Raw genomic sequence first — 23,950 nt, forward strand, 5'->3', positions numbered from 1 at the left:
TCTAGTTCTGTGCTCCCTTTCCCAGTCTTTAATCTATTGGTGATTAATGCAACCTTTGCTTTGTACTTGTGTTAACCAATCAGCAATAAACACATATGTGGCAATGCTGTAATATTCAATAAAAGAGGCTCCTTGAGACTTGCTCAGGAGATGCCTCCCAGATGACACTCGCTACCTGTCTGTCGTTATTTCAACCCAACAGAAAAGACTGGAAGAAACGCAAAATGGAAACACAAATGGAAGAGTCAATACTAGATAAGGTGGAAAACATGGCAAATACAAAGTGGAAATTGAAGAGACAGAGCTGGGTGCGGGCCGATGGATATGCAATAATGTATTAAATTATATTCACAGTGGAGAGATGCTTATATCTGCAGAGGGAAAGATTTATCATTATTTTATATAGAGTCATGGTTGGTGAAATTGTTGGACAAAGTTGATAAATGTTTGAGACAAACTCTTGCTGACATTTATCAATATCCTTAACTGGGAACCCCTTTTGGACTTTTTGTGTAAAAAGGAAAACACATCTGCGTTTGAAGACTGGAAAAATACTGGTTTATGGAAAGTAAAGTAGTTGGGTGTTGTCATGAAATGAATGTTTTGAATTTTTTTTATGTAACAGACAGGAGAATCAGAAGCCCTTTTTCTTTTGTTTTATTCTTTCCCCCTCTTTTTTTCTTTCTCCCCCCTTTCTCCTGTTGTATCAAAAAAGTTTTGATTAAAAAAAAATGTATGCAGCATTACCTTTTTCTGGCTCCTATCGAGGGAACTCCTTGCCACCAGCAGTGTCAGTCACTGTGTGGAAGAAGCTCTCTAGCCAGCAACAGCCAAAAAGGTGAGTGGAAATGTCTGAAGTGTGGTGAGCCAGTGTGGTGTAGTGGTTTAGAGCGGTAGTCTCGTAATCTGGGGAACCGGGTTCGCGTCTCCGCTCCTCCACCTGCAGCTGCTGGGTGACCTTGGGCTAGTCACACTTCTCTGAAGTCTCTCAGCCCCACTCACCTCACAGAGTGTTTGTTGTGGGGGAGGAAGGGAAAGGAGAATGTTAGCCACTTTGAGACTCCTTAAAGGGAGTGAAAGGCGGGATATCAAATCCAAACTCTTCTTCTTCTCTTCTGAAGCCCACCAGCTGCCAGCCCAGGCTTCCAGGCCTCCTCCTCTCTGGCTTTGTGGCCTTAAAATCCAATGGGGGCTCAAAAAGTAAGAGACATACAGGACTCCAGCAGCAGCAGCAGCAGCTCCTCCTCTACAGGACTAACATCTGTCTGCCTGAGATGCAGCCTCAAGGAGCGGTTTTTCTCTTCTCCACACAGCAGCACACTTGCTGCCCCCCCCTTGCTACCAGGGCTACGAGGAGAGGAGAGAATTTGACCCTCAGTGCAGAAGGGCTCATAGAGATGGAAGATCCTAAGGCTCATCTAGTCCAACCCCCTGCAATGCAGGAATCACAGCTGAAGAATCCCTGACAGATGACCATCTGACCTCCATTTAAAAACCGCAAGGGAAGAAGAGTCCACCAGGGAGGGCTCCTCCACTGCCTGCTGGGGGTCATCCCCCCCCCCCGCTCCTCCAGTCTTGCCCAGCCCAAGTACTTCTTTGAAGAGGCATGAGGCGCAAGCTGCTCCCTGCAGCTCCCTGTATTCAAAGGGGGCCTTGAAAGAAGAGTGCCCCCTCTGCAGGCAGGAGCTGACTCCCCCTGGGAGGCTGGTCCCCTCCCCAAAGACCAGAGACAATGAGGACACTGTGGCTTATTTACAAAACAGTTTATTAAAAATAGGAACAGAAACAAACACTTGGAGCAGCCTCAGCTCTGGAGATGGGAATGGGTGCCCGTCGCTGAGCAACCGGCCCCAGCCCTGTTGGGGAGGGGGGGAGGGAGGGGAACCCAGCTCTTGGGGGGGGTGCCTGGCCAGCTGCTGGCTGCCTCTTGCACCTGTGCCCACCTGCCCACCCACTTTCTCCAGGGCTCAGGAGGAGGTGCTCTGCTGCGCAACCCAGGGCAAGAAGGGGAGAAAAGGAGCCGCCCAGAGGAGGGTGAGGCTGCCAGGGAAGGGGGTGACTGTGGGGCTGGAAAGCATGTGAGAGAGGGGGAGGGGCAGGGGAGGAGCCAACCTCACTCTTCTTCCCCCCTCCCTCCCTCCCACCCCCTTAAATAACAAGACAGACATCTCTGTGCTGTGCAAAAAAAAAACCTCTGTACAATTCAAGCAAAACAAAACTCCATGCGTTGAGCCGGGGTGAGAGGGAGGCCACTGGCCCCGGGGGGGAAATAATACTGACAAGGCACACAGCCCCCCTTCCCCGCCTTGCCCCCTCCCTCCTGCCCCCCCTCCCCATGGTGGCAGCGATTGTCTGCGGGGCTCCTGGTGGCTGTGGCACATGCAGGAGGCACAGCCAAGCTGGTTCTGTGCAGCGGCGGCAGCAGCGGCCTGGCGGGGGGAGGGGGCCCTTTGCGGAGGCAGCGCCCGGGCACTGCTGGCATGGGGGCAGCCCTTAGGAGGAGACGGTGACGGCCGCCAGCGCTCCGTTCCGCGAGTAGAAGAACTTGCTGAAGGCCTCTTCAAGTAAACAGCTCAGCCGGCTCTGATCAGCCTGCAAGGGGCAGAGAGAAGGAGAGGCCAGTGAGAGCCCCACTCATGGGCTGAGCCCAGCCACCCAGCCTGCCAGTGGGCAGGATCCTACCTCACTGATGAATCCCAGCTGGACCAGTTCGGCCGCCAGCTCCTGGATATTGTCACCTGGGAGAGGGGGAGAAGAAGAGGCAGACAAAAGTCAGGAGGAGGAGGAGGGCTTCCCTTGCCCAGCAATGCCCAGCCAGGAGGGAGGGAGGGCGGTACTTACTGGGCAGCAGGTCACAGCTCAGGTGTCGGTTCAGCTTGTCTTCCAGCCTCAGCAGCAGCGTCAACTGGGCAGAGAGAAGCCAAAGTCAGTTCCTGGCCCCTGGCGCGCAGCCAACCCAGGCCCCTTCAAGTAGGGCAGCATGGTGGAAGAGACACCCCCCCCCCAGCCCAGGTTGGTACATACATGGTGCTTCACCCCTTCCTCGACTGACTCGATGTTGCACTGCATCAGGACCACCTGCGGGAGGCAAGGGGAGGCAGTGAGCAGGGTGGGAGGCCCTGGCTGTGCCTGCTGGGCAGGCTCCAGGACCTGAGTGGAGCAGGACAGCAACTCACCTTGCGGGTTTCCACTTCCGCAGGCTCTGGCGTGGGCGTCTTGACCGATGGGGGTGCAATGGGAGACGTCACCACCTCCTGCTGCGGCTGATGAGGGCGGGGCAGGCCGAAGGCCGTGAGGGGGTAGATGCCATTCCTAGAGGGGGAGAGGGGTCAGGCTCGGTTCCCCAAGTGGGCAGCAAAGTTGTAGGCCTTCCACTTGGTGGAAGAGAAGGGAAGGAGGCCCCCTGGCACACAAGAAGGTGGTGGAAGAAAATTCTCACCTCACATCCTCCAGAAACTTGTCTAGCTCCAGGGCTGGGGACTGGGAGAAGCTGTGCGGTGGGGAAAGCACAGAGTTAGATAAAGGGACCTCAATGCTGAATGCAAAGTCTCTGCTGTCTGCCCCCCCTGGCCTTCTTGGGGAGGGGCCAGAGGGACACCCACTGCTTGCCCTCCCCCTCCCCACATTCCCAGCCCCTCAGAGAAGCCTCACATCATGCGGACGCCCTCGCGGTCGGCATGGTTGATCTCGGCCAACACTGCACTCATGTCCAAGTTCTTGGTCATTTCTTCAAGGGCGTTCTCTGGGATCATGTCTGTCAGGAGGCAAAGGAGTCTTTCAGGAACGTTGCAGGGGGCTGGGCTAGATGACCCTCAGGGTCCCCTCCCCATCTACAATTCAAACATCCCCTCGCCCTCTGCAAGGAAGGCAAAGGGCACTCCTTGCCTCCTATGAAGGGCGGGTGGTGGGTTAACAGAGGAGAGGAAGCGCAGACGGTTCTCGCAGTTGATGGAAGGCAGGAGAGGGGCTGTCCAAGGGTCTGTACGGGGGCCAATTCTATGACTTGGGCTAGAAATGATCTGAGCCATCAAAAGTGGCCAACTTTGCAAATTATTCAGCACAAAGGAAGCCCAAGTGGTTTGTAAAGAGCCCCCAAAGGATCTCTCCAAACTGGCTGAAAGAAGTGCAGTGGAAGTCAGAGTGAAGCAAGTGGCCTCTGGGGCAGAAACATCCACACTTCCCAGATGCCCCATGGGATCCAAACAGGCGGGGTCTGGCCAATGGGAGAGGCCTTTGGGCTGCAGCGGAAAACATGCTCAGTGAGTGATGGCAGGAAGAAAAAGGCCACGCCTAGTGTGTTATGAGAGCAACTGAATTTCGAGGCATTTTCATATTGCCAACATCCTAGCACCTGTCCATAAAGGCAGGAGAGGGGCGTGGAAAAAGCCAACCAACATACTGGGAACCTTCTCTAAAAACGGAATGTGAAAATAATTGGGCCTTTTCAGTTTAGGGAAAATGAGGAGAAGGAGGAGGAGCACTAGGAAGAGAAGCAACCAGAGTGGGGCGAGGAACGAATGGATCCTAGGGGAAGGGCAACCCAAGCCCCTTTCTGAAACTGCAGGTTCTGCCAGAAAGTGGTCCAGGGACTTCCTGCCTTCAGAGTGGGGGGTGGGGGCCGCCACCGCTCCCCAGGCAGAATGCGGCACCACAAGATGTAAATCACAGCACCAACTGAGGGCCAGGCTGATGCACGGAAGGAGGGGACCCACCCAGGGCCATCTGTCAGAGCAGCTCAAAGGGCCCTCGGGGCTGAGAAAGCCCCAGACCCCAGCAGCCTTCCACCCTGCTCCAGAGAGCTCTCCAGGAGGACTTTAGCCAGGAGCTGGGAAGGCACGGAGGGCTAAAGGTTCCAGGCCAGACCCAGCGCCGCTCTGCTCAGTGCCCGTGGCTGCTTCCACTCTCTGCCTCCGGAGGAAGGGATTAGGCCTCCCCAGCCACTTCCCTGAGCCCCCTCCCCCAGCCTCCACTCACGCTGATGGCCCACAATGCAGTGGGCTGCCAGGAGCTTCAGAGAGGGCACTTCAAAGAGGGCTTGGTGGAAGAGGAGCTCGCGGGCCGTGGGTCGCTTGCTGGGCTGCAGCTCCAGGCACTTTTGGATGAACTCCTGGAAGGAGGGAAAGGAAGGAGAAGGCGTGAAGGCCGAGACTTGTGCCCGTCCCAGGAGGGAGGGAGGGAGGGAGGAGGGGAGGGGCGCCTCACCCGCTGCAAGGGATCCTCCAGCAACTGGATGGCATTGTTGATCGCTTCCTGGGGCACATAAGAGGATTCGCCATTGCCCTGGATCTCCAGCACCGCCATCTGCAGGGACAGCAGAAGCACAGCTCAGTGGGGGGCTGAGCTCCACAGTTGGCATGCTGCAATCCTGGAGGAACCAAAGGGCTCCACCAGCCGCTATCACACACAACGAGGGAGAGAAAGGGGACTGGCTCTCTCCTTTCCAAATGGGTCTTTCTCTCCTCTGTTCCTGGAGTTTTCAGAAATCACAGAGACCAAATGACACCCCCTCCACGACACAAGGAGATGCACTGTGCACTCCTAACCCTGTCGAGATAAGACCAGGATGCCGAACAAGCCGCCCCTTTCCATAAGGATTCAAGGTTGGGGGGGAAGCAGCTATGCCCCCCAACCCTCCCTCTTCACAGCTCTCCTTGCCTTACCTCCAGCGCACACATCCCAAAGGAGTAGATATCCACCGCGGTCGTCACATGTGCAACTTCTGGAACACAAAACCAGGAATCAGGACCTCCCTGGCTGGCTGGCAATGGCCATTCAGAGCCACTCAGTCATCGGGCTTGGGAAGTTGGGGGGTACCAGTTGTTATTGGCCCATAACCTGTTAAGACTTGGACCCACCATTTGTAGCTGATACTACGCCCCACTTTGATCAGGGCAAACAGCAGAGTATGCACAGCTCCAGAATCCAGGAGAGTTTTCTAGCAGAGTATCAGAGTTTTCCTGTTTTCCAGTAGCCAGCCTTTCCCAGAGCTCCCAGTTAAGAAACCTCCTTTCCCACTCAGTTCAGTTTAAAGTGCTTATTGTCTCATGGCACAAGACAAGCATAAACACCTCAGCTACATGAACCTTTAAGAGAGGCTGGTACATGAGCTAACCTACTAGAATACAGTTCTTCTGGTCTTAGAAGTAGACCTTGTGAAGATACAAGAGAAATCCACTAGCACTTGACCCTGCTAGCTCGCCTTGCTGTGCTCAACCACACAGCATGTAACCTGCAGCTTCTCCACGACACCTCGCACTGAGCAAAAGCTCTCCTTGGGGAAGAGCTCACACTCCTGGCAGCGCTCCTGAATGCAACCTCAGCTTTATAGCCGCCTCTGCCCATACACGTTCCTTAGAGCAGCATTTCTCAACCGTGGGTCTCCAGCTGTTGTTGGACTACAACTCCCATTGTCCCTAGTTAGCAGGACCAGTGGTCAGGGATGATGCGAGTTGTAGTCCAACAACATGGCTGAAAAGCACTGCCTTAGAGAAAGGAAGGGTGGATGAGTCATGCTCCGGGCATTTAGCCTTGGACTGTATCTAAGCCACCCAGTGTAGCTGGTGTGCAAACTCTGAACAGAAACCAAACATGGAGGGGGGGCCTCAAGACATGGAAACTTGGTGTAATTTGGAAAATTACACCAACCCTGATGAGCCACTTCAGCCCTCCGCCCTCAAACAATGAACAGCTGCTTTCTTACCGCCATACTCCGGGGCAAAGAAGTGCAGGTTCTTCTGCTCCTCACGACACGTCTTCACATGGTTGTTGATGGTGTCTGGGGCCACTGGAAGAGGGGGGAAAACAGCAAGGAATCAGGGGCTGAGCCTCCTCCTCCCTCCCAAATTGCTCTCCTGGGGCGGGCAGAGGGCATTCAGGCACAGCTGCTGCCACCCCAGTCCAGTCCCAGTGCAAGACAAGGGCAGGCGCAGCGCAGAAGCAAAGGGGGGAGGCAGGCCCACATGCTCCTCCAGATCTTCCATCTTTCCTGGGTGAGCTCCAAGCCCCAGCAGCCAAAGCAACCCCACCAGGGAAAGCAGATGAGCCCAATGGGAGCCGGGGGTGGGGGTGGGGGTGGGCAAGGCAGCACTGCTGGAGGAAGAAGGCAGAGGAAGTCCTTTCTGCTGCTCCTGGGTCTCCACTAAAGAGAAGCGTCAGCTGGACCAGCACTAAGGCAGGCACAAGGGGCTGCAGAGTAAGGGGGGGATCCTGAGCAGCAGCAGCAGCAGCTGGTGTCCCACAGACACCCACACTGACCCACCCACAGATACCTGAATGACAGGGAAGGGTACAGACAAGACAGTCCTCATCTCTCTCCCTCTCTCCCTCTCTCTCTCTCTCTCTCTCTCTCTCTCACACACACACACACACACACACACACACACTGGCCGGCTTCAGGCCTTTTCCTGAAAGCCCAGCAATGGAGAGGGGGATTCCCACTTGATCAGGTTTGCACCAGCCTCTGTCTCCCCACCAAAGAGGGCTGCCTCCCCTCCACTGCTGCCCCATCCATTCACTCAAGAGGCACCACCCAAGAGCAAAGATCCCAACGGCCCAGTCGCCTTAGAAATGCCATGGGGAGGGGGCAGTGGCCCTGGAGCCGAGGATGCCGCAGACCCAGGCCCCAAAGCAGGGATCCACACAGAGGGCAAGACTTGGTGGGCACCCTGAGGGTAGCAGCGATGAGAAGGAGGAGATGGACACTGGGGCAGTAGCCGCACCAAGCCTCCTCCTCCTCCTCCTCCTTGGCACCCAAAGCCAGACGCAGTACCAGCCACTTTCTAACACAACTGCTGCTGCTGCCTTAGAAGGGAAGATTATCCCAGCTATGGCCTGCAGCAAAGCACCCCTAAAATCCAGCTTGTGACCTGGTAGTCTGCACATGAGAAGGAAACTCAATTTTGGCCTGGAATGGCAGAGAAAGACTCCATGACAGGAATGCTCAGTTCAGGCAAGCTGGAGCTCCATTAGCTGCTGCCACCACCTCCTTTGGTGCAAAGCTCTCCCATCCTCCAAAAGTGCCCCAGACTCCCTTCTGGAAGCAGTAAACCACCATAGGACCACCTCAACGCAACTCAAATTACCAACCTAGTGGTTTCAATGGCCAGAGGTGCCTGCTAGAAGAGCCCCAAAATTACACACACACGCAGTTCAGATGTGGTTTTAAAGGTCATTTCCCAGACACTGAAGCCAAACACTTCCTGACTGGCACCCTTTAACGTTTTCTTTACGCTTGGATCACTGCCAGGAAGGCAGGATTCATGTTCTCTGCTTTCCATTTTCAAGACTGACTTGAGCTTAAAATGGTGCTTTTTACCCTAGCAGACAGAATGGACCTTCCCCTCTCAGCCCCTGTCCCAGCCTCCCACCTGCTGGTTTTTTATATATATTTGTCTTTTACTTAAAACTTCGCTCCAAAGCTCCACAAAAGCACCCCCAGCCCTGCTGCTTCCCCTGTCCCCCCAGGGACCCCCAAAGCCAAATCTTCCACTCCACTTCTGACCCATGGAACGATATCCTGGCCTCTCCTCCTTGGGTTTCCACCAGGTGTTAGAACTGTGGTGTCTGTAAGGGGTTCGGACTTCCTGGTTAGTTTTAATTTCAGCCTCTACACAGGGGGCCAGACATGTACACAAGGGTTTGGACCAGGGGTCTGCAAACTTTTTCAGCAGGGGGCTGGTCCACTGTCCTTCAGACCTTGTGGGGGCTGGACTATATTTGGAGGAGGGGAATGAATGAATTCCTATGCCCCACAAATAACCCAGAGATGCATTTTAAATAAAAGGACACATTCTACTCATGTAAAAACATGCTGATTCCTGCACCGTCTGTGGGCTGGATTTAGAAGGCTATTGGGCCAGATCCAGCCCCCGGTCCTTAGTTTGCCTACCCATGGTTTGGACGCTCCCAGTTTCTCAACCAGAAAAAGCTCAGGCACACTTGTCCTGATCAGAATAAATGCAAGGTACCTATATTTTTAATTTCAGAGATATGCCACTAAATATAATTGAATGTGCTAATCCCATCTGCAGAATTTGTGTACACAGCAAGCATATTCTAGTCACAGAAAGGTGTTTTTATCCCTCATGCCAAAAATGGGAAACTTGCTCAAAGGCTTCCTTCTGCTGGGGGGGGGGGGGAGAACATGCTTTTCAGGAACAAAGTCTGGCATTCAAGTTGCAGCACCTGCGGTTGAGGCTCTCAGGCAGGCAGGCAAACGAAGCAAGGCGGAGCTGCTGGCATCAGGCAAGAGAGACAAGGCCACTCGGCTCTCGACTCGGAAGAGGGCAGCTTCTGTCCTTCCTCTTGCAGAGAACGGCAGGGCCTTCAGCTTCCTGGAGCGCTGGGCTCACTTTTGCCCAGGCAAGCCTTTGCCAACACAGCTGGCAGCTACCTTCCTGCCGCCCACCGTCTTTGGGATCCAGCTCAAATCATTTCACTTTCTTAAAGCAGTCAAAGAAGCTTGGGCTTCCCTTCCCTGAACGTGTTCTCTCTCTCTGTGGCAGATGAAGACCCAGCCCCCGACCACCACCTTGGCTCCTCCGGAAAGTGTCTTCTGGGGAAGGCTGGCCCACCAGGAATGGGGGGGGGGATGCATAGCAGGTGCCCCCAGCCCCAAAGAGGTCCCTCCGGTGTAGCTGCTGTGTCTTTGCCAGACTTAGTGCTTCAAGTGTCCAAATCAAATGCACTGTCCAGTGGTACGCCCAGGAAGCAAGCAGGCTTGGTTTTGCAGACTTCCTTCTGCCTCTGGGCAGGGCAAGGCCTTTGACAGACCCTGGAATTTCATCCCCAGCCCATGAAAACCTCGCCAAGAGACACAGCCACGCCCGAGACTCACTGACTGGGGCCCTGAGAAAAGCTGAGCTCTGCTCCTGGCCCAGGCTCCCTTCCACAGAAGACATGCCACCTGCATGCAGCCCAAGCAGCGCCAGCGCCCTGGCCGCCCTCCTCCTCCTTGCGTTACCTGCCGCCTCTGCGCCACGAGCGCCACCTCTCCTCTCGGCCCTGCTCCCGTCCAGCTTCCACCTGCTCCGCTCCACTGAGCTCGCCTGGACCAAGGTGCCCAAGGATTTCTTGCCTGCCCAAAGCGAAGGGCTCTTTCAGTCCTTGGCCATGCCGGGGGGGGGGGGAGGGACACCCCAGGGGCCCCGTCTCACCGCCTGCAGGGCACAGCTCATCTTGCGCCAGGCATTGGCCTTCTCCGCCAGCCCTGTGTCTTCTCCTTGCTGGCAGTGGAAGCAAGAGAAGGCCCTTCCCAAGACAGACCTCCCTACCACTAAGGCAGGAGACGCAGGCAGCTCCCCAAAGGCTCCCCGCAAAAGAGGGGGCGGCAGCAGAGCAGCTGCAGGGCCTGAGCACTTCCCAGGCTCCGCCAGGGTCTCCCAAGCACCTCCAGGCGCCTGCGCAGGCGACACCAGGCACACAGCTCCCAAGAGTCAGGCTCCGCCACACGCGTCCGACCCATTGCCAAGCAGCCGGCCGCAGGGAGCTGGAGGAGGAGGCAGCGAAGCCACAAGCAAACAGCAAGCAGGACCTCCCCCAGGGCCACGAGCGCAGGAGGAGGAGGCGGAGGCTGCAAGGGCGGCAGCAGCTTCTCCACAGGCACAAGCAGCCCAGGACACATGCAGGAGGCAGCCATGCAGCAGAAAGGCAGCCCCCCCCACAAGGAGCCCCAACAGGTGGCAGGACTGGGGTGGAGCTACATAGAGCCCAAGTGGCAGCCTTCACCAGGGAGGAAAACGAGCGTCATATATGCCAATATACAAAGTGATGCTCTCATATCTATATCTCTATAGATAGATGCTCCAAAGGTCACAGTCACATCACAGAGCAGAGAGATTTGCTCACCATTAGCAAAAATCCTATGAAAGACTGTTGGTGAGAGAGAGAGAAAGAGGCAGCCCATAAAAGCAGGAAGTAAAACCAGACATGGCGGGTGCCGAGGGGTCAGCCCTTCACCTCAGCAGTCACAGCACCCACAGCCACCACAACTGGGCAGGGAGAGGCGGTCCTTGCCTACCCAGCCACAGCGGAAGGCGATGGAGGGTGGGGGGCTCCTGGGACAAGGCCCTTCCCTGCTCCTGCCAGGACAGAGCTCAGCCCCAAAGAAGCTGCCCATTGGCCACCCCCAGCAGGGCATCAGGAAAAGGGGCTGACCAGGCCAGCAGGGCCAGGAGCTGCTTCTGGCTCAGCCACCACTTGGGTCCAGGAGCAGACCAGAGACTCCCTGCCAAGGGAGTGGGGTGGGGAAGGGGCCCAGGCACTGCTTGGGCAAGGGAGGGCTTCTCTTGAAGTCCCTCCCCAGGGCACACGATTTAGTAGTACAGGATCCTTGCTTGGCCCCAGGTCAGCTCCAAGCACCCCACCCCCCGATGGGGAAACAGAGGCCTGAAGTCCTCTCCCCAAGGCAGCTCCTCTTCCGCAGCTGCCAGAAGAAGGGAGGCCATGAGTGCCTGGCGACCCCCAGCCAAGCCCCCCTGACCTCCCCCCCCCCAGCTTCAGGGCCTCCTCTGCACACCTCACAGGCAGCCTCAGGTGGGGCTGAGCAGTGGGAACCTCCTGGACAAAACTGCCAGCCACCGGGGCTGCAAGAAGCTCCCCACCACCCGTGAATCATCAATGGGGCTGGGAGTGGAGATGGAGGGAAGAGAAAACAGGCAGGGAAAGAGGCAGAAAAGGGCTCTGGGTTTTTCCAAAGATTTTTTGGCTTCGGGGGGTGGGGTGGGAATCTTAACAGATTTTGGGGGGAGGCATGAAGGGAGAGAGAAATGTCTCTGAATAAGGTGCATGCGGAGGACAGAGGGGGGATCCTAAGGTCAGGGTTCAGGTGCTGGGACCACGACCACAACCAAGCCTACACCCACTTGCTCCCAGTCTTAGGGGAGGAGGTGGCAAAGCCAGGCAGAGCCTCCCAAGCAGCACTGCAGGCCCTGAAGCTCTTCCCAGCCCAAGGGAAGGGAAAATGGTGGGGCAAAGTCCTGGCCCACCTCCTGATTTCCTCCCCAGCTTCAGCTGACCAAACCCATAAGACAACCACCCGTTCAATTCCCCACTAAGTACAAAAATGGCTCATCAAGAGGCTGTGGGAAAGTGGCAGCCAGGAAGCCAAAGGTGGCGAGTGGCAGGAGGGGGAGGCTCTCCCTCTGCCGTCTGTGCCCAGCCCAGCGTGCCAATGCCCAGGTGCAGGTGGGACCCAAAGGAGCCACCCAGTTCCGTGGGGACTGAAGCAAGACCTGCCCCAGTTGAGGATGGGGCAGGCGGAGCCCTCCGAGTTTGCCTCTGGGCCAGATCCACACAGCAGATGCCAGTCACACCACAGCCGCGCTTCCTTCTCTTCCCTCTTCTCAAAGGAGCCTCGGAGGGGAGAGCCAAGGGCATTTGCTGGCCTCCCACACCAGCTACTAAGATCCCGACAGACAACGGCAGAGCAGGGCTCCGGCCCCTGCACTCATCCACCCTGCTTGGGCGCTGCTGGCAGGCGCAAATGGTGCCGTGGAGCTTTCCTAAATCACAGCCCTTGCTGCCCCTTGCCATGTCCCGGGGAGCAAGAGAGTTTGAAAGAGCGGGTGCTTCACCCCCTGGACTCAGCTGCTTCAGGAACACCAGTGAGACGAGCTCCGCCAGAGATGTCAAGCAGAAGCGGCACTGGTCCCTGTGTGGAGGCAGGCTGGAAGCTCTGCCATGATCCGGAGCCACAGGGCAGGTGGCAGCCTGGTCCTCCTGCATCTTGGCCCAACTGCAGAGCCCCCTCTCTTGTGCCCGGGGGGGGGGGATTCTGAGCATTGTGCAAGGTTGCCAGCCGCCCCCGCCCTGGAGTTCCCCAATCCCAAGGGTGGCTCTTCCAGCCGGAGTGAGTTCCCTGTCCAAGCACCTCTGAGGCCTCATCCATGCTCTCTTTCACCCGCAAAGCATGCCAGGAAAGGCTCTTCTCTTGGAAGCAGTGAGGGGTTCTTCCACTAGAGATGGCCAGAAGATGTCACTGGCCCATAGCTCCTTATGGTTGGTCTTGTCTGGATGAAATATCATAGACCCAAACTTGAACAAAGCAAAAAAGAGAATGGTACTATTGTGAGCTCTTTGCCCTGTGGTGATCTTTGCAATTCTTGAAAACCTGAACACACATTATTTTCTTGAAAAGAGGGGGGGCCTCTGCTCAAAACTTGGCCAAGACTCCAGAAGGTTCTGAAGTCTGTTCTACGTTGGGGCAGAATCCTGAGACGAGTGGCTCCAAGCGATGGCCCTGCAGGCACAGCAGCAGCAGCAAAAGATCCAGCAGCAGGGAAGACTGGGCATCCCTTGGCACCTTGGCATCCCCACAAAACTCTCTGCCCACCACACTCAGCCAAAGGCATCCCAAGCGCAGAGCAAGCAGGCCGGTCAATCTTGCCCTTTGCGTCAGAAGAGTCTTTGTTCCGCCAGGAGGGCTGGTCTTCCTCAGCCTTGGCAAAGCATCGCTGGAGGCAGGTTTCTGGGCCCTTCCCTGCCTCGCCACATATGGAACTCACTGTGACAAGGGGAGGGACGTGAGTCTAGGCAGGCCCCTCGCAGGGCTCTTGTGAGGATAAAAGGGGAAACCAGGGAGGCCACCTTTGTTTATTTTAGAAAGGTCTATGCTGCCCTTCAGCAAAAATTCCCAGGGCCGTTTACAGAAAAGGGTGATGCAAAACTCCATTGGGAAAAAACCCAACCACCCTGAACTCCTTTTTTCGGGGGGGGGGGGGCAGGAAAAGGCAAAGTCACAGGGTGGTGTTGGTGGTGGGACAGGCCCTTCGAAGTCCAGAAGAGAATCTCCACCCTCAGAGGCAGTTTACCAGACAAGGCCTCTGCACTCAGCCGGGTGACATTTTGGCTGCCCCTGAACTGCAGGCACCTTTGAAGGGCTTTGTTCTCAAAGGAGTTTAGGACTTGAAACCACAGAGGCCAGCAGTCCATTGCCATGCACCACACACACACACACACACACACACACACACACACTGCCCCCCCCAACACTTGCATCCCTTGGCAGCTCTACACTGTGATGGGTTTCCTACAGATTTAACTGCCACAGGTCTCTCCTAGTGCCCAGGATATTGCAGTCGCCAGCCAAGTCCCAGCCCTTGTCTTCTGCCAGGAAAGTCAACCTAACTGCCCTTGGCAACAAGAGGGTTCTGGCTAGTCTGTCCCAGGAGCTCTCAAGAGAATCCAGAGATTTCCCAGAAGTGGGAGAGCCACAGAAAAAGCCCAAGGGGAACTCTCCCATTTCCTCCTCAGGGATCTCGGGGGCTGGAGATACCCAAAAGGCAGCTTGGCAAAGCACTCCAGCTGCCCTTCCCTTTCCTCAAAGCCCCGGCTGCCTGCCTGTCCAAGCGCCCGGCTGGCAGGGAAGCAGCAAGAAGAGGAAGGAGGGTTTCTCCCTGAGGGACCAAAGGCCACCTGGAAGCAGTTTCCTGCCCCATGCCCTGGAGGGACGCAGGCACCCATGGTCTGGGCAGCCTGTCCAGGCACAGAGTGTGCGATGGGAGGAAGCTGGGGGCTGGGAAGCCTGAGAAGGTGGTGGCAGCGGCGGCAGCAGCAGCACTAGCTGCTCAGGGCCACACGTATCCAGGTGGCAGAGTTCTCCAGGAGGTTTCCAGAAGTCAGCAATGAAGGCTACAGAGAGAGGCACCAGCTGAGGCTCAGAATCCCAGGTGAGCAGGGCAGCAGGAGCCCACCAAGCCCCTGGGCCTTCTGGGGAGCTCCTTCCCTTTCCAGTGACTCTTTAGATCACTGGCTTGTGGCTCCGGAGGAGAGGCTTACCTGACCCGATCTTGATCAGCCCATTGTGCTGGATGAAGATGGTGTCACAAGTCAAGTTTCCGTGAATGATGGGAGGATCACAGGAGTGAAGGTAACTGGAATGGCAACACAAGGAATGGTGAGCCCAAGAGGCTGGCACCAGCACTCCCCGCCCCCAACAAAAGGCCACTTTCACAGGGGCAAAACCAAGGCCTTGTGCCTGAGGCTGCCAGGGACTCCCCAAGAGAGCAACAGCCATCACTCTCCTACCCTCAGTCAGCTTGAGAAGGAGGGGAGGCAGGCAGGCAAAGCGGCAAGCCAAGTCCTGCCACAACTGCTAGAGGGAGCCAGAAGCAACCGCTCTCCACCCTGGCCTCGGAAGAACCAAAGGGGGCATGAGCAGCCAGGCTCCCAAAGCCTTTGAGGGATTCAAAGCATGTACCTGAGAGCAGACAGGATCTGGGTGCACCAGCGCTTCCAGGCCTAAAGACAGATAAAAGGAAGAGGTTCTAAGCAACACCCACAACAGGTAGCCTGACTGCAGCAGGCAAACACTTTCCTTATTTCCTTGCTTCCTTCCATGCCACTCAGAAGGAAGAGGCCAGACACTTCCTGGTTCCTCCCCAGCCTCCTGTCCTTCTAGGGCTCTGGGTTGGCCAAAGGAAGCTGCTTCTCTGTGCTCAAAGGCAGGACGGCCCCAGCAGGAGGCCTGGGACCCAGGAGCAGAGGGAGGAGGGAGGAGAAAGAAGTGAGGGTCACCTTTTCATTCATGGTCTTGTGGTTCTTCTTCGTCTTCTTCAGAAACTGCTTCAGGCTGCCAGAGGACATGTACTCAGTGATGAAGATCACCTGGGAAGGAGAAGGAAGTCACCAACTGCTGCTGCTTCTCCACAAGCCCATCAGGAAGACGTTGCGGGGGCACCCCACTTACCCTGGCCTTGTTCTCCTTCACATCTGCCCAGTACTTGTGGAACTTCACAATGTTCAGGTGTTCTAGCTGGATCAGGTTGTCAAAGACAGCTTTGACCTTCTCCTGGAGGGACAAAGCAGAGGAATGCCAGACCCCAGGAAGAGGAGAGCCCTTGGCTTACCCCAGGTCACAGCCGTGGAGAGACGGATGCAGCGCTGGGAGAGAACCCCCAAGGGCTGGCCAGGCAGCAGCCAGCCCCCCGCCCTGGGAGGCTAGCCAGTCTTCCCACAGGGCTCTGCACTGCTGGGATTTATGCCACTACCTCCCAGGCGTCCTGAGCACGATGCCCACCTACTTCCCATCCTTCCCATCCCAGGCTCACCAACCTCCTGAAGCTTAAAATTCTTGCGCTCCGAGAACTGGACCTCATTCCAAACCACTTCCACCCCTTCTTCTGTGTCCATTGCCAGGTAAGCACTGTCAATCCCAGGAACATTGCGCTGATTCACCTGCATGGAGAGGGGCAAAAATAAAAGCAGTGATTCAAGGAGCTGTGGAGACGAGGTGCTGGTGCCTGCAGAGACCACCACGCCTGAGTCAGGAAACTCCTGAGGACAGGAACAGCCCAGAAAGATTTGCTCCAAGACCTCTTCCTGGCAAGTCAGTCTTGCTGCTCTGAAAATCACAGCAGAGATTCATGTCACAAAGAGTCAAAAAGCTCTCGTGCCCTAAATGACAGTAGCTGAAAAAGTCAGTCCTGGAACCAACTGGAGGAGGGTGGAAGCTTTATCCTGAGTGATGCCCAGGATCTGGGGCAAGATCTCAATCTCATTGACATTTATCATTTTCAAGACATGACTAGAAGGTTGCCAAGTCAGCCCAAGACAGTTTTAAAGGGGGAAACCTAAAAATGTGGGGATCAGTTAAGAACTGAGACGACGAAGTTTCCCCAAGGTGCTCAGTGGCTATTTAACACCATGATGACAGAAGCTCAGCTAGAATGTAGACCACTGATTAGGAAATGCCCTCCCAGGCCAGCAGAGAGATTTAATGGCAGAGGGTGCCTGCATTCAGAGAAGAGAAATCTTGCCCAAAGCAGAATAGAAAGGAGTAAGGACTCTGGAAAGTAAGAAAGTGAATGGCATAATGCTAAAGGGGATTCCTGCATTGCAAGGAGTTGGACTAGATGACCCTTGGGGTCCCTTCCAACGCTACAGTTCTATGATTCAACGAAAACCATGGTTGACTAAATATCCAGACCAAGATAATCAAGGGTCCGGAAACAAAGCCTTATGAGGAATGGTTGAGGGAACTGGGTATGTTTACCTTGGAAAAGAGGAGACTGAGAGCAGAGACGAAAGCCACATTCAACTATCTGAAGGGCTGTCACATGGAAGAGGGAAGGAGCTTGTTTTCTCCTGCTCTGGAGGGAAGGACTTGAACCAGTGGATTCAAGTTTCAAGAAAGGGGATGCCAACTAAACACCAGGAAGAGCTTTCTGACAGGAGAGATGGGTCTTGTGCTCAGGCCCTGCTTGCAGGGTTCCCATAGGAGGGGGATTGTTCTTTTATTTTATTTTTATTACTTTATTTAACTTAATTTAATTTAATTTATTTATATGCCACTCATCTGACTGGGTTGTCCTAGCCACTCTGGCTAGTAAAAGCTTCCCTGACATCCTATTCCATATCAAAGATTTATGTTCCGACACTAGGGCACAGGAAAAGACTTTTGGTACTCTTCACAATATGCTTGGAATTTCACCACCATGAGCAACTATGGGTCATTTATGGAGACTGCCTCCCTCATCACTGACTCTCTGGAGGAAATTAAAAACACTCCTGCTTCCCCAAGCATTTGATGGCTGAAATGCTGTTCCTGAAATCCCTGTTGGGGGGGGGATGCTTTTAATTGTTTTAAATTAAATTAAATGATACTGCTATTGACGTGTTTGTCACCCTGGGCACCTTTGAGAGAAAGAGCGGGATGTAAGTTGAATTGATGCCGATGCTGATGATAAAATAATGGCAAAAACCTGGAAAATTCAGAATAATTTTAAACAGTACTGAGCCCAATGCAGATCCTTGGGGACCACAAAGCCTGCAATGCCTCAATTAACCGTAACTCTGATAACAACCCCCTCCCATGGGTCCCTGGTTGTGATGGCATGATGCCAGAGGTTTTGTCTCCCTGCAACACTTTAAAAAACAAAACAAACTACCAAGTTACGATACTATGATAACAAAAAGTTTGTGGGCACTTGTTCCCCCAGAGGGTTGGGCCAATATGGCCCTCCAGCCAAAAAAGGTAGATCTACACATTTGAAGAGAAACAAATCAAGAAGACTGGAAGGCAAGACTTTGTGGAAGTCATTCCTCTTGTTCTTCTGGCCTGAACAATTCACCCTGCAAGAATTTCCCCCAGCTATGCTAGGACAGATGTTCGGCTGAAAGGTCTACAATGCCCACAGATCCCTTGAAAGATGGGCTTCCCTCTGCTGGGCCTGCCCCCTGCCACTTCTGATGAGCCTGCCTGCCTGCCGTCTCCCCGTCCCCGTGGCATGGGAGAATCCAGCAGAAGCAGCAATGCCAAGAGCAAGAGGCCTCAGGCCACCATGCTGGTCCCTTCCCCAAGCAGAGGAGAGGCAAGGGAGCAAGAATGGGCCAGGATTCCTCCCCCTCTTGCCCCCCTCCTCTGCAGAACTGCCTCTGGCTGCCAGGGAGGTGGGGGCACCCCAAGGCTTGGCTGGACCCACACCTGGAACAAGCTGGCCTGGCTGGTGGTTTGCCTAATACTCCTCCTTCTATAGCCAGTGTGCAGAAAGGCACCTGCCCCTCTTGCTGCCTCCGCAGCCTGGAGCCTTGCGCAGAGACCCTTTCCCTGGGTGGGCTTTCCCATCCATCCCCAGAGTGACGCAGTGGCAGGAGAGACTCCTCCTTCCTGATGTTGCAGAAGAGGGCAGGAATCTTTCCTCTGGTCCTTCCATTCAGGAGGCCAGAGCCCCTCCTGCCTCCTTTTCAGGCCTGCTTCCCTTGCCCCTGCCCAGCCAGCCAGCCTGGCTTCCTCCCTGCCCCAGCTTGCAACAGAAATGACGCAGCAGCCTGCCTTGCATCAGGGCCACATTCCTCCCCAGGGCCCAGCCCTCTTCTGGGGCACAGCCACTTCCTCAGTCCTCACCAGGTCAAGCCACAGTGAGTCAGCCAAAGTGAGTTGACACAGAATACGAAAGGGCTGGGAGGCAGGCTCCTCACCATCTGCCCAGAGATGTCTAGCAGCATCGACCCCCCCCAGCCCAGCCCAGCCAGGGAGGGAGGGGCAAAGGAACAATGAATGAGAACAGCTGCAAGAAGAGGGAGGGCCAAACTGCAGCCAAGCAAAAAAGGCCCCCAGACTCAGGGCTGCTGGCAGGCAGATCTATTTGGGGAAAGGGAGGGGAGGAGCTCCCAGGCCGCTTTGCACCCCAAAAAGCCTCATCAGACAAAGCTTCCAGGAGAGTCTGCCCAGAATTCCTTCCCACCTTGTCCTCCCTCCAAGGTGCCTCTTCTCCTGACACACACACTTCCCCCACCCAAGGCCAATCTCAAAGTCACACCCCCACCCAGAGGCACAGCCCCTTGAAAGCCAAACAAGGCCTCCTGTGTTGGTCTCAGCCTCTCAAACTGCTCGCCCTGCTCTTTGCTTCCAGCTTCGGGACCAACTCTGACAGAGGCCAAAGAGGAGTCAGGCCAGGCTAGCGATGACCAGTCTTTCTGGAGATGCCCCTGGTCACATTTTAGTGTAAAAGGCCTGGCCATTTTGAACTGCTCCCGGGGAGGGGAGGCTTTTCCATCAAAGGCTCCAGACCACAAGACAGCCAGGATAGCCCCAGGAATGCCCTGTGCAAAGCAGGCATGGCAGCTGCCCCCCAAGACCAGCAGTCAGTCAGCCTTGGCTGGTCAAACCAGTCACCATCCTGCCACTCTCAGCCTCAGCCAGCCGGCACAAAAAGGTGAACTGTGCGCTCAACCTCCTCCCAAGCCCCCCCCCCCCATCTTCCCAAGGACGATTCAGCCTCTGGGTGAGCAACAAGTCCCTTCCAAGCAAGGAACATCTTCTGGCACCCAGGGGCCTGGGGAGAGGACCCTCTCCTGGAACATGAGCCAAGGAAGCAGGAGGCAGCCGTAGCTTTCAAGCCTTTCAATTCCTGAAAGGGCACGGAAGCCGAGTGTGGAACCACATCCTGAAACTGCAAAGCACCTTTGCACCCACATGTCAGGGCTCCCAAAGCTTCTAGATGCAGCTGGTGCCATTTCTACCAATGCCTACTAAAGCCATCACCCAAACAGGAGTTTCCGGTATGTTCCAGCATTGCTCTGGTTAGGGAAAGGACAGCTCAGAGGCAACCTATGGAAAAGGGATAAAGTCCCGCAAGACAACAGTGCCATGTTCCTTGAAGAGAGAAGTACTGGGTGGGTGGCTGGAATTAAATGCACACACACTGAGCACCACCTGGCCATAGCCAGCTTCAGGGGAAGAGAGAAAAGAGCTTTGTGTAAGGTAAAGATAAAGGACCCCTGGACGGTTAAGTCTAGCCAAAGGCGACCATGGAGTGCGGCACTCATCTCTGCTTTCAGGCCGAGGGAGCTGGCCTTTGTCCACAGACAGCTTTCCGGGTCTTGTGGCCAGCAGGACCAAACCGCTTCTGGTGCAATGGGACACCGTGATGGAAACCAGAGCACACAGAAACGCCGTTTACCTTCCCACTACAGCCGTACCTATTTATTTACTTGCATGGTGTGCCTTTGAACCGCTAGGTTGGCAGGAGCTGGGACAAAGAGACAGGAGCTCACCCTGTCGCACGGATTCCAACCCCAAGAGGCTCAGTGGTTTAGACCACAGCTGTGTACAAGCCTGTCTTAGAACATTGCTCAGGAAGTTGAGGGACTGCAGAATATAGCATCAGAATTGTTAAACGGGATGATGGATGGAGAATATCACCAGGAGCTACATGCGTACAAATCCTGGGTCTAATCTGAGCACATTTGAAGGTGTTGCTCTTAGCTTATAAATGTTCTAAACAGTTTTGAACCATGACACCTACAGCAGGGCTGGGGAACCCGTGGCCTTCCAGGTGTTGTGGGACGGATGGCAGGAGGTGAGAGTTCCACAGTACCGGGAGAGCAACTCCCCGTCCCTTGACCTGGCTGGCTGGCACTAAGGGGAGTTCTAGCCCCTAATCTCTCCTACATAAACCTGCCTGACCAGTAAGCTGAGCCTCAGAGCCACCACTTCTCTCGGAATTCTTTTTCCCAGAAAGGATTGCCTGCGGTAGTCTTTATTCTCGCTTTGGCGCCAGGTGAAAACTTGGATTGGCCCAGACCTTGAAATTCTGTTTATTTTAAGCTCTAGCTTGAGTTTCAGCTGGCCAGATCTGCAGCTGCTAATTTTTATTGAGCTCTTTTATTCATAAGCAACTCTGATCTAGATCTGCACATAATGCTGAGATCAGAATTCAGTTTCTAATACCAAATACTGAATGCTTCCTTATGCGCTTACATTCATAATCTTACGTAAGATTTACTTGTCGTGTCAGTTGCCCATCTCTACTGTAGTTATATCCCACCTGGGGGAAAAGCCCACAGCCACCTTGAAAGACAGCAGGAGAATGCTGAACTGGTTATAAAATAAAGGATGATGCATCAATAGAGAACAGAGGCTGAAATAGAAGACAGACTCATCTCTAGAGACCCTTCATCTGCAAACAGCCTGACACGCCCTCCCCAAGAAGCAACACAAACATGAAGCAGGCAAGGAACCTTTGACAAAATACTCTTATAAAATTTCAATATTTTGTCGCTTGCTGAAAATATTGATTTGGTAGTTATAATTTTTATGGTGTTTTAATTATTTCATCCTACACTGCTATGATATGATTATGAACTGGTTTATAAATATTCTTACAAATCAACCAATATTATCAGAGTTGGAATGGACCCTGAAGGCCATCTTGCGCAACCCCCTGCTCACTGCATCCCTGATGGATGGTGGTCCAGATGCCTCCAGCCCGCCCCCCCCCCCACGGCACCTCTGTTCCACTGCCAAGCAGCTCCTCCACTTGGGAACTTTTCTACTAATGTTGAACTGAAATCTGTTTCCCTTCTGCAATTCCCATGCATTGCTTCTTGTCCTGCCCTCCAGAGCAACAGAGCAGGCGTCTGATGCAGCTCTTTCCACTAGTCACCAACTACATTCTACCTCCCCCCCTCAGGTCCTGCTTGTGGGCTTCCCACTGGGGCATCTGGTTGGCCCTTGGGGGGACAGGTGCTGGACTGGATGAGCCGTTGGTTTGTTCCAGTTCCTTTTATGATGATCAGTTAAGACACCTAGATCCTCTCTATGTTCAGCAGTAAATTTCATAATCACTCAGAAGCCATCCAGGCATTAAATGGTATATAAATCAACAATAATATCATCCTTTCTTTGTGCTACAAACACAGATGCCCGACTTAGAGAATCAAAGAGCAGAGTCTTACCTTGCAGGAAACTGCTCTGCACCCCTGCAAGTCCACAACTACTGAAAACTTGGGAAGCAAGGAGGCGCAGGGGCAAAGAACAATAGAATTGTGGAGTTGGAAGGGACCCTGAGGGTCATCTAGTCCAACCCCCTACAATGCAGGAATCTCAACTAAAACACCCCTGACAGGTGGCCATCCAAGCTCTGCTTAAAAACCTCCAAGGAAGGAGAGTCCACCGCCTCTCGCCCAATGAGGGAAGGGTCCACTGCCCTGTCAAACAGCAGCCCCAGGGAAAAGCCCCAGCTGAACAGCAAAATGGGATGCTGGGCAAGGAGCGGGTCTCAAGCTCGGCTCCCAAGATCTCCAGGGAGGGCTGGGAAAGATCCCTGTCCTCCAAGCTTCAGGCAGCCCGGGCAGGCCCGACGGCTGTGCCTCCCGGGGTGGCTTCCTGGCTCCTGGCTTCCCGTTTCTGCGGCTCCCCGAAGCCTCGGTGGGCTGCCCAGGGGCCGCTTCTTCCTCCCGGGGCCTTTCCGGGGCCCGCCCCACTCCCGGGGCGCCCGGGGGGCCTGGGCAGCTTCCGGAGCCGCGCCGGGGAGGCTCCCGGGGAGAAGATCCGCGTCGCTGCCGCTCTCACCTCCTCGCGGCGCTTCTGCCACCTCCCGCACGGCGACTCCTCCAGGATCTCCGACTCGTCCTCGCTCTCCTCCTCCTCTTCCTCCTCCGGCGCCGCCGCCGAGGCCGCCAGCGGAGGGGACAGCGAGGTCATCCCGGGCCCCGCCGCTCCAGACGCAGCCGCCGCCGCCGCCTCGGCCTTGGGGTCGGAGCCGCCTCCGCCTCCTCCGCTGTTGCGTCCGGCCTGCTTGGCTTCGCCTTCGGACATCGCCGGGAACCGAGAGGGGCGACCTGCACCGGAGGGGGCGGGGGGAAATGAGGCGCCGCTCGGGAGCGGGGGGGGCGGGGCCTGCGCGGGGCTCCACGCGCAGCAGCCGGGCGGGCGGGCGGAGTAGGGCGGGCCCCCCCTCCCGGGGCCTGACGGCGGCCACCCCCGCCCGCTCCGCCCGCTCCGCCCGCTCCCCCGGGCCCACTCACCGGGCGCGGGCCGGTCTCCAGCGAGGGCCAACGGGCAGCAGACGGAGCCGCGCGCCGCCTCACGCGCTGCGGACGGAGCGACGCCAGCCGAGGCGGGCCGGGACCCGACGTCGACCAATGAACGGGCGGGCCGAGCCCCGGAGCGCCTTCGGATTGGCCGCGCCGCGGGACTGGCTCCGCCTGGCGCCTCTCGGGCCGCGACCTGTCCGTCTGACGGGGAGGGCGGGGCCTCGGCGGGCCGCGGAGCGGAGTGCGCGTGCGCTCGCAGGAGAGGGCGGGGCGGCGGCGCGCGTGCGCAGTGCGGACTCCCCGCGGGCCGCTCAGGGCGGGATGAGGCCTCTCGGCTGTCCCTCCCGCGGCGGAAAGGGGCTCGGAGGGCTCCGTGAAGCTGGAGCGCGCAGGGAAGGCTTTCCTCGGCGAGGATCCCGCCGCTCAAGCAGATCATCATAATAATCATAATAATAATAATATCTTGCCCTATCCCCACGGGTCTCAGGGTGCTTTATCTGTTCTTAGGATCTGTGGGATTAGCAGAAAGGACTCAGCCAGGCTATTGGGAAAGGTTTTATCAAAAACATCTTGCTCTCCATACTATTTCAGCTCAGGTTTTACTGGTAAAAGTGATATTTCATCAATAAATTGATGGATCCCTTGATAAAACGGAGCTAAGTGAAAGCATCTGCTATAAATAGGCACATCTGGC

The 23,950-nt window shown here is 55.6% G+C and overlaps 1 protein-coding gene across 3 annotated transcripts; it reads right to left on the reverse strand.

Annotated features, from left to right (window-relative positions):
• Nucleotides 1-1,748: 1,748 nt before the first annotated feature.
• Nucleotides 1,749-23,409, reverse strand: NRBP1 (nuclear receptor binding protein 1). 3 transcript variants are annotated; one of them, XM_083606279.1, is made up of 19 exons: nt 23,248-23,409; nt 22,793-23,061; nt 16,051-16,173; nt 15,686-15,787; nt 15,514-15,603; nt 15,197-15,237; nt 14,776-14,870; nt 9,962-10,075; nt 6,701-6,784; nt 5,661-5,719; nt 5,203-5,301; nt 4,975-5,107; nt 3,652-3,754; nt 3,440-3,490; nt 3,177-3,312; nt 3,025-3,078; nt 2,842-2,905; nt 2,683-2,738; nt 1,749-2,592 (listed from the first exon to the last, which is right to left on the reverse strand). In XM_083606279.1, exons 2-19 carry the CDS (start codon nt 23,036-23,038, stop codon nt 2,494-2,496), a joined length of 1,749 nt encoding a protein of 582 aa, XP_083462405.1. In that variant the 5' UTR covers nt 23,039-23,061; nt 23,248-23,409; the 3' UTR covers nt 1,749-2,493. The 3 variants fall into 3 exon arrangements, with proteins under 3 accessions (XP_083462405.1, XP_083462406.1, XP_083462407.1); XM_083606280.1 differs by lacking the exon at nt 9,962-10,075 and adding an exon at nt 10,846-10,869 and having other exon boundaries at nt 23,248-23,357; XM_083606281.1 differs by lacking the exon at nt 9,962-10,075 and having other exon boundaries at nt 23,248-23,403.
• Nucleotides 23,410-23,950: the final 541 nt, after the last annotated feature.

This window comes from Podarcis filfolensis (assembly GCF_964270895.1).
Source record: "Podarcis filfolensis genome assembly, chromosome: 3".
NCBI lineage: Eukaryota > Metazoa > Chordata > Lepidosauria > Squamata > Lacertidae > Podarcis > Podarcis filfolensis.

Bases quoted from the DNA above. Each gene is read 5' to 3' on its own strand.
- NRBP1 (XM_083606279.1), bottom strand. From the start codon at position 23,038: ATGTCCGAAGGCGAAGCCAAGCAGGCCGGACGCAACAGCGGAGGAGGC. The intron at 14,871-15,196 runs GTACATGCTTTG...TTGCCATTCCAG, and splicing joins CAGATCCTGTCTGCTCTCAG to TTACCTTCACTCCTGTGATC. The intron at 10,076-14,775 runs GTAAGCCTCTCC...CGCTTTGGGCAG, and splicing joins GCTGATCAAGATCGGGTCAG to GCAAGAAATCCTTGGGCACC.